This window comes from Sinocyclocheilus grahami, unplaced genomic scaffold (assembly GCF_001515645.1).
Source record: "Sinocyclocheilus grahami isolate Dianchi unplaced genomic scaffold, SAMN03320097.WGS_v1.1 scaffold14.1, whole genome shotgun sequence".
Lineage (NCBI taxonomy): Eukaryota > Metazoa > Chordata > Actinopteri > Cypriniformes > Cyprinidae > Sinocyclocheilus > Sinocyclocheilus grahami.
In genome coordinates this window covers 3501556-3519316 of record NW_015505193.1, presented here as the reverse complement: position 1 = coordinate 3519316, position 17761 = coordinate 3501556, and the positions used below count along the sequence as shown (strand labels likewise).

At 36.6% G+C, this 17761-nt stretch overlaps 2 protein-coding genes across 3 annotated transcripts in view; one reads left to right on the top strand and one right to left on the bottom strand.

Moving 5' to 3' along the window:
• The window catches only part of LOC107600376 (ras-related protein Rab-27A-like), a 13968-nt gene extending 1538 nt beyond the window's left edge, over positions 1–12430 (top strand). The window contains exons 2-7 of one of the 2 annotated variants that reach the window (XM_016292263.1): positions 6281–6453; positions 7977–8062; positions 8166–8269; positions 8955–9078; positions 10832–11037; positions 11173–12430. In XM_016292263.1, coding sequence (XP_016147749.1) covers positions 6281–6453; positions 7977–8062; positions 8166–8269; positions 8955–9078; positions 10832–11033 — 689 coding nt within the window. In that variant the 3' untranslated portion in view covers positions 11034–11037; positions 11173–12430. Of the gene's footprint in view, positions 1–6280; positions 6454–7976; positions 8063–8165; positions 8270–8954; positions 9079–10831 lie in introns of both variants that reach the window. The other variant, XM_016292254.1, reaches the window with a different exon arrangement.
• Positions 12431–13493: 1063 nt separating this feature from the next.
• Positions 13494–17761, bottom strand: part of hcnl1 (hyperpolarization activated cyclic nucleotide-gated potassium channel-like 1) — a gene marked incomplete at its 5' end in the record, with an annotated part of 6284 nt that continues 2016 nt past the window's right edge. Inside the window, 10 exons of the mRNA XM_016292865.1 lie at positions 13494–13579; positions 13806–13973; positions 14972–15209; positions 15350–15481; positions 15580–15707; positions 15923–16016; positions 16090–16251; positions 16725–16862; positions 16956–17057; positions 17135–17330. Of these exons, the coding sequence (XP_016148351.1) occupies positions 13533–13579; positions 13806–13973; positions 14972–15209; positions 15350–15481; positions 15580–15707; positions 15923–16016; positions 16090–16251; positions 16725–16862; positions 16956–17057; positions 17135–17330 (1405 nt within the window). The remainder of the gene's footprint in view (positions 13580–13805; positions 13974–14971; positions 15210–15349; positions 15482–15579; positions 15708–15922; positions 16017–16089; positions 16252–16724; positions 16863–16955; positions 17058–17134; positions 17331–17761) is intronic.

Here is a 17761-nt window from a genome sequence, read left to right as displayed (position 1 = left end):
CACTCACACACTCACTCACACACACACTCACTCACTCACTCACTCACTCACACACTCACACACACACTCACTCACACACACACTCACACACACACACACACTCACTCACACACACACACTCACACACACACTCACACACGCGCACACTCACACACACGCACACTCTCTCTCACACACACTCTCTCTCACACACACACTCTCACACACTCACACACACACACACTCACTCACACACTCACACACACACTCACTCACACACACACTCACACCCACTCACTCACTCACTCACTCACTCACACACACACACTCACTCACTCACTCACACACGCGCGCACTCACTCACGCACGCACGCACGCACGCACTCACTCACTCACTCACTCACTCGCACTCACTCACTCACTCACGCGCACACACACACACACACACACTCACTCACTCACTCACTCACTCACTCACTCACTCACTCACTCACTCACTCACTCACTCACTCACTCACGCACGTGGCGCAATCCTGGATCATATCTAATCATCTCAATACGATTGTGACCTGAATCTGATCAAAAAGGAAGAAGTTACCTGAGAATTGACCAGCCTTCACTCCCATATCTGGTTACCTGTCAGGAATGTCTGGTTTTGGGATCTTTTTCCCCTTCTGAATGATCAAATTTCATTTCTAGCTTGTAAGACATATGTTTGCGACACTGTTCTTTGAATCACACTCATAATGGTATGCTGAATTTGACACTCTTTGTTCAAGTTTGAGACTTCATGGAACATTTCAACTCGCCAAAAATGAGCTTTTGTTGTCATTTCTCATCCCATGTCTTCCCAAATCTGTCGTTTCTTTCTTCCTTTCTTGCAAAATGTCCATGTTTTTATCCATGTGGTTAAAATGTCTTTCAGGTCAAACTACACTGATGTTTTGTCACCAGTTGCATTCATAAACTAATAATGTTTGCTGTCACTGTCTTAATGTGCCATGTTTGAATATCTGCAAATTTGAGAGAGCTTTTTAATAAAAAAAAAATTAAATATTGACTTGAATATCAGTCGGTTTCACATGCAAACATAAGACTTGGAATATAGTGCACAAGTCTGTATTTTGGGAGCTTTGCATCCCCGTTTACTTTCGTTGCATGGAAAAGAATAGTTAGAAAATTGTGCAAAACATTTTGATTTGTGTTGCATGGAAAATCGTTTGGAATTTGGAACATGAGAGTGAGAAATTTTGGGTTAAATTATTCCTTTTAACTATCTCGAGAGAGAAATCTCTCCTGAGAAGAACTTTCCAAAGCTCAGATCGTTTAAATGGGCTTATTGGTTTTTCCTGTCTGTTCTAGAGAAAGCAAATTAAATGAACATAGACTGGAGTGTGTGTGTGTGTGTGTGTTTTAAGCAGGGTCTGGGAATCGGGGGTCACATGACAGGATGCCAAGAGCACATGAGCACCAGCTGATGGTTATTAGATGAGCCTGATTTTAAATCTTAAGGTCCACGTCCTTCTGAAAGCCCAAAAAGAGCCTTTATTTAAGCCGTCAGTGGGACCGGAGTGTGTCTGTTTATGCTCGCTATGGCTAAAATCACACTGATGCTTTTCCATCCAATAGCAGAATTGATATGGGTTGTTATTTAGTTAATGAAGAATGTTTTCAGCCCATTGGATAGTGATTTAATTTCACATATCTCCAGTGGTCAGGATGAAATCTTATCAGTACACTTTGCATCACTGTTGCTATTGCTCAGACACAGCATTTTCTATGGAAACTCGTTTCTGTCATGGGTAAAAAAAATAATTGTGACTTTATATCTCAGGCTTATAAAAATAAAGTATGGAGTCAGAATTGCAAGATCTCAAAAACTCACAAACACCAGATTTTTTTTCCTATTAAAATTCAACATTATTAATATTAAGAAATAAATGTAGAAATGTGTGGCAGCCTTTTTCAACCACAGAATAAAAATTAATAATAATTCTGACTTCCTGAATTGGGATGAAAATTCTGAATTTTGAGATACAAAGTCACAGTTACCTTTTTTTTTTTTATTCATTTTATTCTGTGGCGGAAACGAGCTTGAAATTTTTTTATTTTATTTTTAAAAATTTATATCTTAACTATTCAGAGTTTCCTTCTGACAGTTATGAGTTTGTGAGTTAACATCTCGCAATTTGGACTTTATTTCTCAGAATTTATATCTCATTTTTTCCCAGAGAATTACAAGATATAAATTACAATAAAAACTCACAATTCTGCGAAGAAAAGTTTGAATTATGAGATAGGCCTATAAACTCTCAATTGTGTGAGAAAAGTTGCAGTTACCTTTTTTATTCCCTGGTAGAAAAAAAAAGAAAAAAAAGAAACAGAATAGTGAGATGTAAACAGAAGAAAAGTCAGAATTGTAAGATCAGCTGTGTTTTTTAAATTCAGTTTATGAAGGTGCTGTAAACTAATCGTTTTGTTCTATCATAATTGATCAATGCTGTTGTATGTTGTGCATGCAACTAGGCTAGTTCTATTATTAATTATTTTTAAAAATTCATTCGTTTTAACAAATTTACTAACATTGCATCTATTGTGTTTTCTCACTGATACGCCCTTAATTCCAAAATTACCACTTTATGGTGTCGTTCCTGTGCTTTCAGCCTGTAAATATGATCTTTCTGAGCTGATTCAACTACCTCAAGATGATATTTATTTTGCTGCATGCATCATTCATGCATAACTGAAAGGTTATAGCTAACATGTTAATGTCTACCAGGCCAAAGAAAACGTCGACTTGATGTTTCTCGCATCAGATCAAAGGTTATGAGGCTTTTTTATGTCTGCATGACAGTTTTGTGTTTCACACATACAGCTTGAGAAGAGGGAAGTGGACAAGAGAAAAAACCCAGCTTGTCAGAGCTTGACTGTCGATCTGAAATGCAGAAGTGATTGTCGGCTCGGGAATCTGCTAGCATTGGCGTGCCGCCCAGGGTGGTGCTCTGCTGGGAATGTCTGATAAAAACCTCCGTCTGTTTCTCCTCGTCTTCATCAGGACTGATTTGGTTGGACAGGAAGCTGAACTCAAAGCTCAGGCATTTGGTTGAGCTCTTGCACACGGCTAGTGATTGTTAAAGCAAGTGAAAGCCAGTTAAAGTTGGATGCGTCTAACTGAAATGAAGGCATCAGCCGGTCTTCAGAAGTTCATGTAGTGTCAAATGACCATTACAGATGTGTCCGATGATGCAGCCTGAACACTGGGTTTGTGTGCTCATGCTTACGTAGCGTATAAAGACGAGGTTGTTTTTGCAAATCGGTGCACTTTCCAGAAAGTAAAAACTCTTTACGAGCATCTGATTTCATGTAATTTTCCTGTCGCTGTAATAAACTTCAATATGTATGGAAAAGCAAAAGGGAATGTTGTTTAGGAGTTGCAGATCTTGGTATGATCCTTTTACAATAGGAGTCTTACAGTTGAGCAGATTTGTGCTCATAAGAGTGTGATTTTGTGCTTGTTCACAAGCACTGTGCAACTAAGAAGATCAGCTGTTGCATGCACTTAAAATCAAACCGTATGAATTCTGCTTTTGTCAACTTTAGAGCACTGGAATCATGCAGAAGTGACAGTGTTATTGTCCAACAGGTTCTGATAAACCAATGCATTGGCTGATATTTCCCCACTTTAAGATTATTGAGGTTGGCATTGGTTTTAATACACCTGGACTGAGCTTCCCATTGGCATTCTCATTTATCTGAGATGCTCGGCTTGTGCATTGATTTACAAGTGCCTGTTTGTCAGAAGTGGTAATTTCAGACTACCAGTTTTTGTGTGTGTGTGTGTGAAATAAGTAAATACTGTTAAATAAGTAACTTCACCTATTTGAATTCCATCTTATTTGCTATCATTGAATTGTTTACTGTTTAAAAGTTTTGTCAATTATTTTTGTTTTTGAACGAAGTCTCTTCTGCTCACCAGAGCTGCATTTATTTGATCAAAAATACTGTAAAAATGTGAAATATTATTACAATTTAAAATAACTGTTTTCACTGTGAATATATTGTTAAATGTAATATATTTCTGTGATCAAAGCTATATTTTCAGCATCATTCCTCCAGTCTTCAGTGTCACATGATCTTCAGAAATCATTCTAATGTGCTGATTTGCTGCTCGAGAAACATTTCTGATTATTATCAATGTTGAAAATAGTTCCGCTGCTTCATAATTTTGTGGAAACCGTGATTCTTTTTATTTTTCAGGATTCTTTGATGAACCGAAAGTTCAAAAGAATGGCATTTATTTGAAATATAAATCTTTTGTAATATTCTAAGTGTTTATACTGTCACATTCGATCAACAGTGCATCGTTCTTACTGACCCCAAATGTTTGAACAGTATCTGCATCGGCAATGAAAAACATTCACATTTCGGTCGACCACTTTGATTAGCTGATTGGCATGTCACCATATTCTAATTTGTTGAGAGAGTGAATTGGTGGGTTTTTGTTAAATGTGAGCCAAAATCATCACAATTAAAAGAACCAAAGACTTAAAATACTTCAGTCTGTGTGCATTGAAATTATTTAAGACACGAGTTTCACAATTTGAGTTGAATTACTGAAATAAATTAGCTTTTCCACGACATTCTAATTTATTGAGATGCACCTATGTGTGTGTGTGTATGTATTTTTTTTAAAACATGTTTCTGTTTTCCACCATCTGACTGATTGTGAATAGCATCAGGTTTTGTGTTGAACTTGTAGAGTCGCCTCTCCTAAAGTTGAGCTCAAGAAAGGTCTCTGGATCGATCCGGGTGCTTGGGTCGGTCCCAGACGTTAAGCAGCTTACGGTCAAGATGGCTTTTAGCGCTGCCGCGTGAAAGAATGTGGCCGTTTGTTTGAGTTTTTACGCTCTTTCTGCAGTCATATGATCTGTTTTAATGCGCTCTGAGAAACTCCGAGCTATGCTTTCCTCTCCCTAACTCTGTGAGCGTGTCAAGACAAGAAGTGTATCCAGACATTATGAAATCAGAGAGCAGGTTTAGAAGCTCTCATACTTCTTATACTTGCGTGGGACTTCACCTGATAAAAGAAGAGCTTTCATTGAGAAAACTTTCATTGATCTTGTGAGATGTGCTGTAAAAACTTACTGTAATTTATAGGGCTTATAATGAGGTTTTGTGTCATTTTTAAGTGGAGAGACCAGATTACAATACGTTGACTTCTTCACAATGTATGAGCAGAAACAAAAAGAAAAGAAACATGGAGCTTGATCAGACTTGACTTAAGCTCTTGTCACAGAATGTCTTAAAATAAAAATGCTTCAGTACCAAGCATTACAGTACTTTACTGACAGATAAAAATAGAGCATGACAATATTTCGAAGCCTAAAATGACAGATAATGATTGTCTCGAGTGCAACCTCGGAGTTAAATATTATAGGTTGTGAAACACTTAATTTTTAACTAATGAATGTCTCCGTATTGTAGCCGCGGTGACAAATGTGAGGGGAAATAAAAGCTGTTGTGTGGATGCATTCAAGTATGAAAAGCTGCTTTTTCAAAGTCCGTTTCCTCATTTAGGCTCCAGGATTTATGGACTTCATGATCAATGACAAAAAAAGAGGTTTCAGAAGAATATTTTCTGTTCAGGAATAGAAATGCAACACTTTAGCAATAGTCTCAAATTCTTCTTTTTGTTTCCTGTTACTGAATCAGCACTGTTGCATCAATAAAAACGTCTGTCTGTCTTCATTTTAACCGAAATGCTTGAAAAATGCTGGACTAGTTGGATTGTATAGACTAATGGGTTCATTTTGGGTGTCTTTCTAAAGTCAGCATGAATCTTGATTATCCTGCCATGCTGTGGAAGTTAATTTGTGAAAGAAAGTTTCATGTCCGCTTCATGAAACTTCACAAGTTGTTGGGAGTGTTTTGTTTGTAAGATTTCTGCAATGTTTGTGTCAGGGTTATTAATGTTAACTTAAACTATAAAAAAATATATATTTTCATTACTTGAAATGAAATAAACATTAGCTTAAATAAAATCTAATATCAAAAAACTAGTTAGTTGCCAAGACAACATTTCTAATTTGTGTACTAAAATAACAAAAAGTAAATAAGCTCAAATTAAAAACTATGAAGACATATAAAAAAATTACTACAACTTTAAAATTAAATATAGTATGAATTCAGAGAAAACAAAATCAGAATTGTGAGATGTAAACTTGGAATTGCAAGAAAAAAAAGTCTGAATTCTGAGTTTGATATCTTGCAATTTTGACTTTTTTATGTTTGTTCATCACAGGTCCTCGTTCAGCTCTCAGTATGTCTGATGGGGACTATGATTATCTCATCAAGTTCCTCGCGCTGGGGGACTCTGGGGTGGGAAAGACCAGCTTCCTATATCAGTACACAGACGGCAAATTCAACTCCAAATTCATCACCACAGTGGGAATAGACTTCAGAGAAAAACGAGTGGTGAGTATTTTTATTACAAGTTCATGAATTTTATTGATATTTTCCCTTCACCAGTGTACAGTATACAAGCAGATTTCCACGCATTGGTTTTTACATTCTGACATTTTAACCGATTTATTAATGAGTGTTCAACTATGATGGTGTATTTATAGTGCTATACAAATGAGTCGCCGCTCTCACAGTCTCATTGGTTCAGATGCTTCCTGCTTGATTTGTAATGGAGGTTTATTGTTGTGGAGTCCCGGTCGGGGTTTACCGGACTGTAAAATCCCATGGTCCTGTTCAGCTTAGTTTGTACCTGCGCATGGAAACTTGCCCAGAGGTCAAGAGCAGCCATTCATGTGTAAATCGCAGCCACAGATGCAGGCAGATATACAAGTGTTCGTTTGAACAGTCATGAATACTAGATGCAGGAAAAACACACACCGAATGCTGCGTCCCTGCGAAAGCAAACAAGACGTGCGCAGAGTAATTATGCTTTTCCTGAATGCAATTCGATGCCTAAGGCTGCTTAATTTGTTGGGAACACGCTACAGCAAGAGACAGTCTACATATTGCACATTATACATACCTTACAATATCTCTGATAGGTAGATAGATTGATGGATAGATATTCAGATAGATATTCAGATGGATAGAGAGAGGGATAGATATTCAGATGGATAGAGAGAGAGATGGATAGAGAGAGATAGATAGATATTCAGATGGATAGAGAGAGAGAGAGAGAGATAGATATTCAGATGGATAGAGAGAGAGAGAGAGAGAGAGAGATTCAGATGGATAGAGAGAGAGAGAGATAGATAGATATTCAGATGGATAGAGAGAGAGAGATAGATAGATAGATGGATGGATAGATATTCAGTTTATTATATGTTCAGTTAAGTATAGATATTTGACTGCAGAATTCTGTATTTGACCAAACAGAATAAATGTAAAAATGTCTCATTTGAAAGTCCAAAAAAAAAAAGAGGAGAAAAAAATAAACTAACTTACTTTTACGGGAGTAATATTTGGTTAGGGTATCTGAACTTTGTCCCCCACTGAATACTGTATACTAATAACAGTTGCCATGGTAACAAAAACTGACTGAAGATTTGCTTGCAGAATCTGCATCAGCAGGTAGAGTTACGGTAGTGTGTGTGTGTGTGTGTTTTAGGGGAAAGATGAACGCAGGATCATATGGCTTAACAGAGCAGGGATCCCTCCTTAAGAACAAACACTTGATCACTTAAGACATCAAACAAACGCTGATGGTTTAGGGCCACACACTCACGAGTCACGCCGCTAATGAGACGCTTCCCGCTCTCAGCCATCAAGCGTGCGTTTCACGGCTGTGTTAGACTGTGTGAAAAGTACATTCAGGTTTCCTGGAACTGCATACCAAACCACTCCACTAACACCAGTGTAGCTTTGTGGTGGCACGTTTTGCACGGGCAAACCTCATGCTGCCTGCAGAGAATGACAGGTTATGCAGTAATATAGTCCTTTAGGCATCTCAGAAATGTCTTCTGTCCTCCTTTAAGGTGTACAAATCCACCGGTCATGATGGGACAGTCGGGAGAGGACAGAGGATTCACATTCAGCTGTGGGATACGGCCGGACAGGAGAGGTCAGACGCAGACCAGCACTGCTTTATAACATTCTAATCTGAGTCTGAGAGGATTCATGTGATGTTCTGGCTGAGTTTTCTCTGTCTTCTCCTCTAAATGCAGATTTCGGAGTTTGACCACAGCGTTCTTCAGGGACGCCATGGGCTTCCTGTTACTCTTTGACCTCACGAATGAGCAGAGCTTCCTTGACGTGCGGAACTGGATGAGTAAGTCCAGATTCACCGTAATGAACATATGACACACAAATATGCACAGATTTGTTTTAATACAGTTGCTATTCATTATTTAAATTGCTCTGTTACCACATGTAATGAGCAGCTTCTTGCCTTTTTTTCATAAATTGTTTGTTTGTTTTTCTTGGCACAAATTATCCTCCCACAACTTCTTTTTTTAATCATTTTATTTTTAACTAGCAGCTTGAGAGGTTGCAAAATAAAATAAAATAAAATATAATATAAAATAGTATAAAATATAAAATAGTATAAAGTAGTATAAATAATTTTATTATTTTTAATTTTACCTAGCAGCTTACAGTGGTTGTACAACTAAATAAAAATAATATTAATAATAATCATAAATTATTTTTAAAATAATTTTAATATTTTAAATACATTTTTATTTTTAACTAGCAGCATAGAGTAGTTGCCAATCTAATCTAATCTAACACAAAAATTTTTTAATTGATAAATACATTTAATACATTTTTTACCAAGCAGTTTAGAGTTATTGCCCAGCTAAAAATAATATTAACAGCAACAAAATAATACATATTAATAATTATTATTAATATTTAGGCACACCACTTTAAGCTGCTTGATGTTGTTGTTGTTGTTATAAATAATTGTTAAAATAATAATATCGAATGATTAATTCCTGTGATGTCTCGGGCAGGTCAGCTGCAGACGCATGCGTACTGTGAGAATCCCGACATCGTCTTGTGTGGAAACAAATCAGACCTCGAGGACCAGCGCGCGGTGAAAGCGGAGAGTGCTCGGGAACTGGCGGAGAAATACGGGTGAGAAACGGCGTTCACCTGAGACTCGTCCTGTATCCGTGTCTGTTTCTGAATGTGACGTCACACGTGACCTCGACTGCCCCAAAAATCAGAGCACTTCAGGACAGAAACACCTCACTATCGATTCAAAGCATCCAATTGTTGAAGCTCCTTATGAAGTTCAGCTGCTGACAAGTTGGTTGGGATGTCATCACATGACGCTGATTGAACTAATTAGATCGTGCTGATATATTAATATCAGGATATATATTTCTATTTGTAGAAATGTTAGAATAACGTCACAGGTGAGGGGATTCACTGGCATGTTGGAGTCTCTTCTCGATGTAGGTCTTCATACGTGTTCTCAGGGTGCGGGCGACTCGAAGGATGTTTGATTTAAGGGCCGTGTCTGTAGCGTGTTTGCCTAAGATGAGAGCAGCTCTCGTTAAATGTGACACGTTAAGATGGCGGTATACCGAAAAACTAATATTGACTGTTCGTGTGAATCTTCTGTTTAGACAAGCACTCTGCAATGCAGAATCAGCCTTTTGAGGCATCTGAGAAGGCTTCAGCCTCATGAATACTTCGGTGTGATTACATGAAAATTCTCAGCTCAGCTAATATGAATAGTGATTCTGTCGTGCTAGGTCTTGTGAGATCAAGCAGATCGACAGGTAAAATATTTGTCGACAGTTCAGCGTTCAGTGAGTTTGCAGTGACTCAACTGTTGAACGTCATCAGATTGTTTATATTCTGTTGACTGATCTTCACATCTAAACTCATCCAGGTGTGTCTTTGTACAAACACTGATAATACATTGATGATTATCAGCAAAGGATTTCTGAAGATCATGTGACACTGAAGACTGGCGTAATGATGCTGAAAATACAGCTTTGATCACAGAAATAAATGACAGTTTATAACATAAATTCACATAGAAAACAATTAATTTAAATAATAATAATATTTCACAATTTTACTGTATTTTTGATGAAGTAAATGCAGCCTTGGTGAGCAGAAGAGACTTCTTTATTCCAAACATTCGATGTGGTAGTGTTGGTATAACTAATTTTTCCATTAATTTTATTTTTTAACTTTCTAATACTACTACTACTAATAATGGTAATTATTATACATGATAAAAAATAAAAATAAATATATATTATTATTATTATTATTTTTTAAATACCAGTTATTTAATATTATTTTTTAAAGAATTTTATTCCAGTAGCAACTCAAAGCAACTGATCGTCATCTAATAATAATAATAATATTTTTGTTTTATTTTTAACTACTAGCTTAGTGGATATGAAAAAAAAATGCTTAGAATTGTTGTTTTTTTTGGTTTTGCTGTGTAAGAGATTGTGTTTTTCAGTTGACATGCTGAGTGTTCATGTGATCATGAGAGAAGAACGTAAAAGCTGGTGCGTTTAAGTTTATGTTTATAAGACTGATTAATTTCTCAAACCTAGTGAGCTGCCTACGTAGGCAACATTTTAAGGGCTTATGAGTGCGGAGGCTGTTCTGCAGCAAAGCGATGCTGTCTTCTATCACATGCATCCTTTACATGCATTTAAAACAAAAATCCTCTGAGATCGTGAAATGTGTAGTAATATACTTACATACTACTAAATGAAATGCATCAATAAAAGCAGCTGGCTAATGATAAAATGACTATTTTACCCAACATTTTTATGCCTCGAGTATTGCATTGATAGTTTAGCCAGTGCCAAAAGTCTATTGGAATTGTGGTTTGTGCTCTAATCTCTCGCAGAGTCCCGTACTTCGAGACGAGTGCTGCGAACGGTGAGAACGTGAGCCGTGCCGTGGAGGTTCTGCTGGATCTGATCATGAAGCGCATGGAGAGATGTGTGGACAAATCCTGGATCCCCGACGGGATGGTTCGCACCAACGGCCACAGCACCAGCAACCTGGCAGAGCCGCGTGACGCCGAGCAGAGCAAGTGCGGCTGCTAATGCCGTAAGAATCATTCCATTCAAGACGAAGCCAAGGCTCTCTGATCCTTTTCATTAGTACTAGTATACGTTACGGTTTAATTCAGCGGATGAAGAGGATCAGAGACCCTGCACTGTGTTAAACTGTTGTTTTTTTCAGAATGGATGGACTAAAGCCACCTAGATTCAAGTCTTCACGTTTTGAGAGCACTTTACACCAAATCCTGCATTCAGAAGCCTTGATGCGTCAGATTAGATGTGTTTCGAGGGCTTGATTCCTCTCACTGTTTCACTATTAGTGCACATCTATTGTTAAAACTAGACCCATGCGTGCATCAGTGCAGTTCTCTGATTCTGACACCGTTGTTAGAAAAATGAGTTTTGTTGATTTCTAAATGAAAACCACATTAAATCACTAAGAATCTGATTTTTTAAAAATATATGCATGTTAAAAATGTTTATATTTTAAATATATACACGCAAAATATCATTAAGAACCTGTCACCTTTTCAAAAAATTATGAAAATAAAAAAAGCATCATATGGTCCTGAAATGGCATGCAGGTTAATGATGAGAGAGTTGATCTGTTCCTGTAATGATTTGTGCTGGTTGTCCCTCTCTAGTGGACTGATGGTGAACGGCACTCACTTCTATGTCACTTTTTAACAAGTTTGTAGAATTTAACACTTTTAAATGTGTTACTATGTTATCTGTAGTCATGTAGACAAATAAAATAAGTATTTAGCTGTTATTGTATTCATTTTTAGGTTAGCGGTTGATTTGTATTGTAGGTTTAAGACATTCACCAGGTGTTGGTTGTGGTTTTTCTGTATTTCTGGTCGCTGGTTCGTGTAAATCTACGGCCATTTAAACACAGGGCTTGATTTGGAATGTTGTTTAGATGAAATGTCCGCATCTATACTGTAACTTATGGTAATATTTCTCAAAAAATGGTTGTACAGTGCCAGTAGATTGCGTTCATCTCATCTCTTTACAGTTTCTACATTTCACAAAAGCAAAGCAAATGAATTTTGAGTGTATGTTTTTAATCTTCTGTGGACATTTCGGTTTCGTTTACAGAATCATTTCCAAAGTGCTTTATTCTGCTGTAGTGCCTGTAACACTGAATCAGTGCCAAACACGGTCTTTTGTGCCAAATACTGAAACTCTATTTGAAAAAATAAATATATTTTATTATTTATTATGATATTGTCGTATGCACTTTTTGAGCTGATGCGTGTTGAAATACTGATGTCTGATGAAATCTGAAATTGCAGCAGACTCTCAGATGAGCCTGGCTGTGTGTTATTGCATAATGCATTGATTGCCTCACAAAAAGCTTCTGTTTTTAGTTTAGCAATGCGCTTACAATCTTTATCCTTTTGTAGAAAGACAATCGTCGACTCCATCTAAGAAAACCAGATTTACATTGAAACAAAAAGACTAAGTGGATAGAATGCGTTTCGTTTCCCTTGCTGCTTGTGTTATGATGTCTATTTTCTGTTTACTTCATTAATAATAATAATAAATGTATTTATATAGTAATATTTAATAAAAGAACTGAAGCATGTAAATAAGTGCGTTAACCAAAGTAAATACAAAACTGACAATTTGGCCTGCGCGATTGACAAAAATCATAATTGTCGATTATTGCCTTGAAATTGTAATTGAGATTATTAATTACGATTATCACAATTTACATTGAATGATGTTTATACCATTGTTTAATGCAACTGCATGCCGTATTTTTATATGAAAATAAACAAGCTGATAAACTTTTAGTGCTTTTCTATGGTATTAAGCCTCAAATGTCAACTATACATCGGATTGGTTTCTTCTTTAAATTATAAAAAAGTAAAAATATGCATGGTATTATAATGTTATACTAAAACTAAAATTAAAATAATGGGAAAAACCCTTCAGATAACATGTAGAAAGAAAGAAAAAAGCATCTTAAGCACACAGAATAACATAAGTGGACTTTGAACGATTAATTGCCGCTTTGAACGATTACGTAGTTGTGGCATCCATAATTATAATCACGATTAGAAATTCGATTAATTGTGCAGCCCTACTGACAATTTCCAGTAGGGTTTAATAATTGCATTGTGTTGTCACGTGAAAAGATGATAAATTGTAGTGTACAAAAAAACAGTGTTGAGATTAGAATGAGGTTCTAAAGCAGATTTATGTATATGAACTGCACCCCCTGGAGGAAACAAAACCGTTTACCAGAGACCTTGCTAATAAAGAGATTAAACACAAAAGTGCACTGATAATTTATTGTGAATGAATGAGAACATGTAACGTAATACATATACTTTATTGTATTGCTATATGTATTGTCAAGTATATTGATAATCATTCAAATAACTATGATATAATTAAAATCATATAATTACATCACCTTAAGCATTGAAACTATACGTAAAAACCCAGTTAAAATTGTATTTAATTCTTTTTTAAAAATCTTATTCAATAGATGACTATTTGAATAAAAAACTAGATCCTGGTCTCGTCTCACACACTGGTCGATGTTGACGTAACTTGAAGTTCCAGCTCAACACCTTTAATAAACAGAAGTCTTAAAATCATTATGCAATCAAAATGTACCGTATTTACTTAATCATTAGTCTTTCTTTCTAGTCTTCATTAGTAAATGATTAAACCCATTAGTATTATTAAAATTCAGTTCCTCTTGGAAATATGTAACATTACAGAAGTCAAATTGTGAGCAGCATTTCATGTTGATTCTGTCCTCTGTATGAAAGCAACTCATAATGTCAGACTTACCCTCAAGATCATTTTTAAGCTGTTGAGCTGCTGCCCTCAGTTCGTTCGCAACATGTGGAAACTCTTCCTCAGTCTCCTGAAACTGTTGTAACGACAGGGAGAAAAGGCTGCAGGCGGACAGAGCAGAAACTGTGGCCAACTGCCTTCCGCCGAACAGGAAGGTGATCTCTGCAGAAACACACAACGTCTTAAAATGGTGATTGAGGCTGGTTACTCCCGCTTGAAACACGTGGGAGTTTCGCAGCAGAGATCATCTCACTGAGAACCATTTGTGACCCTGGACCACAAAACCAGTCAATTTTTTGAAATTGAGATTTATACATCATCTGGAAGCTGAATAAACAAGCTTTCCATTGATGTACAGTTTGTTAGGATAGGTCGAGATACAACTATTTGAAAATCTGAAATCTTGAGGGTGTAAAAAACAAAAATCTAAATATTGAGAAAATCGCCTTTAAAGTTGTCCAAATGAAGTTCTTAGCAATGCATATTACTAATCAAAAATTAAGTTTTGATATATTTACAGTAGGAAATTTACAAAATATCTTCAAGGAACATGATATTTACTTTAATATCCTAATGATTTTTGGCATAAAAGAAAAATCTATAACTGTGACCCATACAAAGTATTGTTGGCTATTGCTACAAATATACCCCAGAGACTTAACACTGCTTTTGTGCTCCAGGCTCACATATGATAGAGCCGTGGACCTCGATATCTCTCAATAATAAATAAGATCATCTTTGAACTATTCACTGGCCTTGGGTCCGAATATACCTACTTCCCTTCTATACAGTAGGTGAAAAGAGTAGTATGTCTGAAATGTTAGTAGAGGCGAAATGCACCCGAATGACCTGCTACTTCCAGAGAGCAACTGACACGCGCATCCGATGGACACTTTACAACATGTCCAGTCTTCATTCATAATAACACACACTACTATATCGGTTTGAAAGAAAGAAGAACGGTTTTGATTGTAAGTGTTTACTGAATTTCTGATTATCATCACCATTATATGAATTATTTAGGTTTTCTCACGCACCAGTCTAATGTTGTTCTAATATCTCTTTCAGATAAAACCATGGCTAAATGGCACATCAAATGGTCACTTGACCTGCCTTGACTTCTCACTGAATCATACTCCAGCAGGTTTCTCATGCATCACCTCCAAAATGTTCTCCATCGTGCAGCTCCATTTGAAAGGATTCGTTCTTCACGAGCACCTGTCCATGCTCGATGAAGAACATGTGGTCAGCTCGAGCGTTCTGATGAATGATGATGTCTCCTGTGTTGAATAACTCGTACTCCAACTTCGCCAAGATGGCTTCGGTGAATTCTCTATCATGCTTTATGAACATGGAGCCTTTGCTCAGCAGGTTGGGACACATATCTGCCATAATATCCTTTGAAAGAGAAAACAGAACACTATTAAAATTATTTCTATATAAAAACAGATTATTTTGTTTGTTGCGTAAACCAGTGAGCGTGACCCTGAGGTACAGACCGTTGCTTATTTCTATGCACATATGAATGAATTAGAAACCTTTCTCAGCCGTTTTGACACCAGGTCAAGGATGTTCTTCTTATCATACTGCCACTTGTACTGGGCAGTGGTGCGTTGGCGCAATGCCCTGGGCAGCTTTTTGAACATTTTGGAGGATTGTAGTTGGCTGATCTGTAATATTCATATGTCATGCTTTTAATTCATGTATTTATTTTGTTGAATAAATATCAGCTTTAGTTTGAAACTCTTACAAAATCACTTAAGAGCACCTTTTTCTTGTATTCATTGCCAGTCGCAGACATGCTCCCCACAGTTGTGAACAAGCAGGCAATAAGAGCGAAACACATTAAATATCCAACCACCATGCTAACAACAGCCGTCCACCGTTCCGCCATGCCTAAAACACAAAAGAGAATCACTTGAACTCCATTTAAACGCTCATGCAAAACCTGATTCCGCAAAGGTACCAGTGCATTTGTTGCTATTTTCATCCCTAATCCTGATAGTAAAATGCCACAATTAACGTGTTTTCAGGAGTTCTTTTTCTGCACCAAAAATGTAATGATCTTTTCTCAAAATTGCTCAATGTTGAAAGAATGTTGTGTGATATACGTGTTGGCGATTGAATTGAATTAGTTGAAATCCAGGCCAACTGAGAGAAAGCTCTGAAGGAAGAATAGGAGTATTTTTCCCCAATTGAGGCATTCTGCAAAACATAACAAATGGTAAGCATCACATCAATAAATGCCTGCATACGCACAATACAATTCGAGACATACCTTGATATTCTCTTGCATGACCCAGCAGTCTTGGGGAAACTCGTCCAGCAGAGATATGAAGTACTGAACACATGTGTTCCAGTGCCAAATGAGGATCTTCAACAGGAACACGAAAAACACCCTGAAAAACCTCTTGACTTCTTCAAGCTGTATGTCAGTGACCTAGAATGACCGATAACATAGACAATGTCAGAACTTAAAGTCTCATTAGAACTGTAAGGGTGTTCAAATACAACCTGTTGCTTGTTGGTTTATTGGAAAAATGTGAGACAATACCACACTATCTACTGTATTGAACTATGAGATGGTCAGTTAGAGTGGTCAAGAATCCTTTCACCTAATAAATCAAAATAAACAATTTTAGGCTGTTCTTGTTCTTTATTCGAACCTATTTTTATTTGGTTGATTTATATAGCACTTTGCATTGTACATCACTCTAATAATATCTTAAATTCCATGTCATAATTTAGCATAAAAAAAAATCTTAATTTATTTTATTTAATTCTTTTTTCGCCCCAGCAAGCAAAGGCGACTGTGGCAGGGAAGCTGTTTTTTGACTATCCATTGTGAAAAACACAGTACTGCCATTGATAATTTCCTGCATACACGTGACAGTGAGTGATACTGCAACTTACACTTTCCAATTCAAAGCAGAATCTCAGAAGCTTCGGCACACGGAGTAAACGGATCATACTGAAAATCCTCGCGAACATGAGTATCCGCACCAGCTTCGAAGCCATCAGTACATCAGTGTCAGCATGATAAAAGTGCTCCTGTGGTAAATTAGACGTGCTTTCATTGGAGGTTGTACTGTGAGAAGTTAATTAAGTCAGTGTGAGCGACATTAACTTAAAGAATAAAATTACCACAATAACAATGATAATGTCAACCGGAAAGGCAGCCACCACATCCGGACCAAACCAACTTCTGAAATAATCCTTTCTTATTATTTTTGGATCCAGGATGGCCTAGACAGAAACAGGTCTGCGGTGTATTAATTTCAATAGTCAACAATAATATAGAGGCAATGAGGACACGTTCCTACCTGACCGTCGTCACTGAAAATACCCATTTGAAAATTTATGGCAACATCAAGGCAAAACATGGTGTCTGAGAATACATTGAAGGTCACCCAGTATGTGTGGCCACTATCTTGCATATCCTCAGAAAATGCCATGTCTAGAGGAATTGTTATAAGGTTCACGAATGTTAAGATCACCATAAACATAAGATAGTAATGCCTGTAAGACAGAAAAAAGCAAACACATGTTTAAGGATCAATGTGATGGCATTAATGAAACAGTGACATGCATGCTCAACATGGTATTTATTTACTTCGTTATTTATTAATGATAATGCCATACCATGCAAATAACTTAGTATATGAATATGGTGATCATTTAGTAGCCTACCAAATATAAAAGTATCATTAGGAGCAATTGCAACATTTGGTCAGCATTTATAAACATTTTAAACAGCATCTATATACATTATAAATGTAATTTCATTTGCAAGTGTAACATTTTTCATTAAATCGTAAAATTTTACATTATTTACATTCCAATTGAATAACGTTTATTAAACATATAAATGTCAAATGTATTTAAATGATAACTTTAATACGATATTATAAAATATTTGTTCAGTGTAGCATTACCCTGTTGAAAAAAAC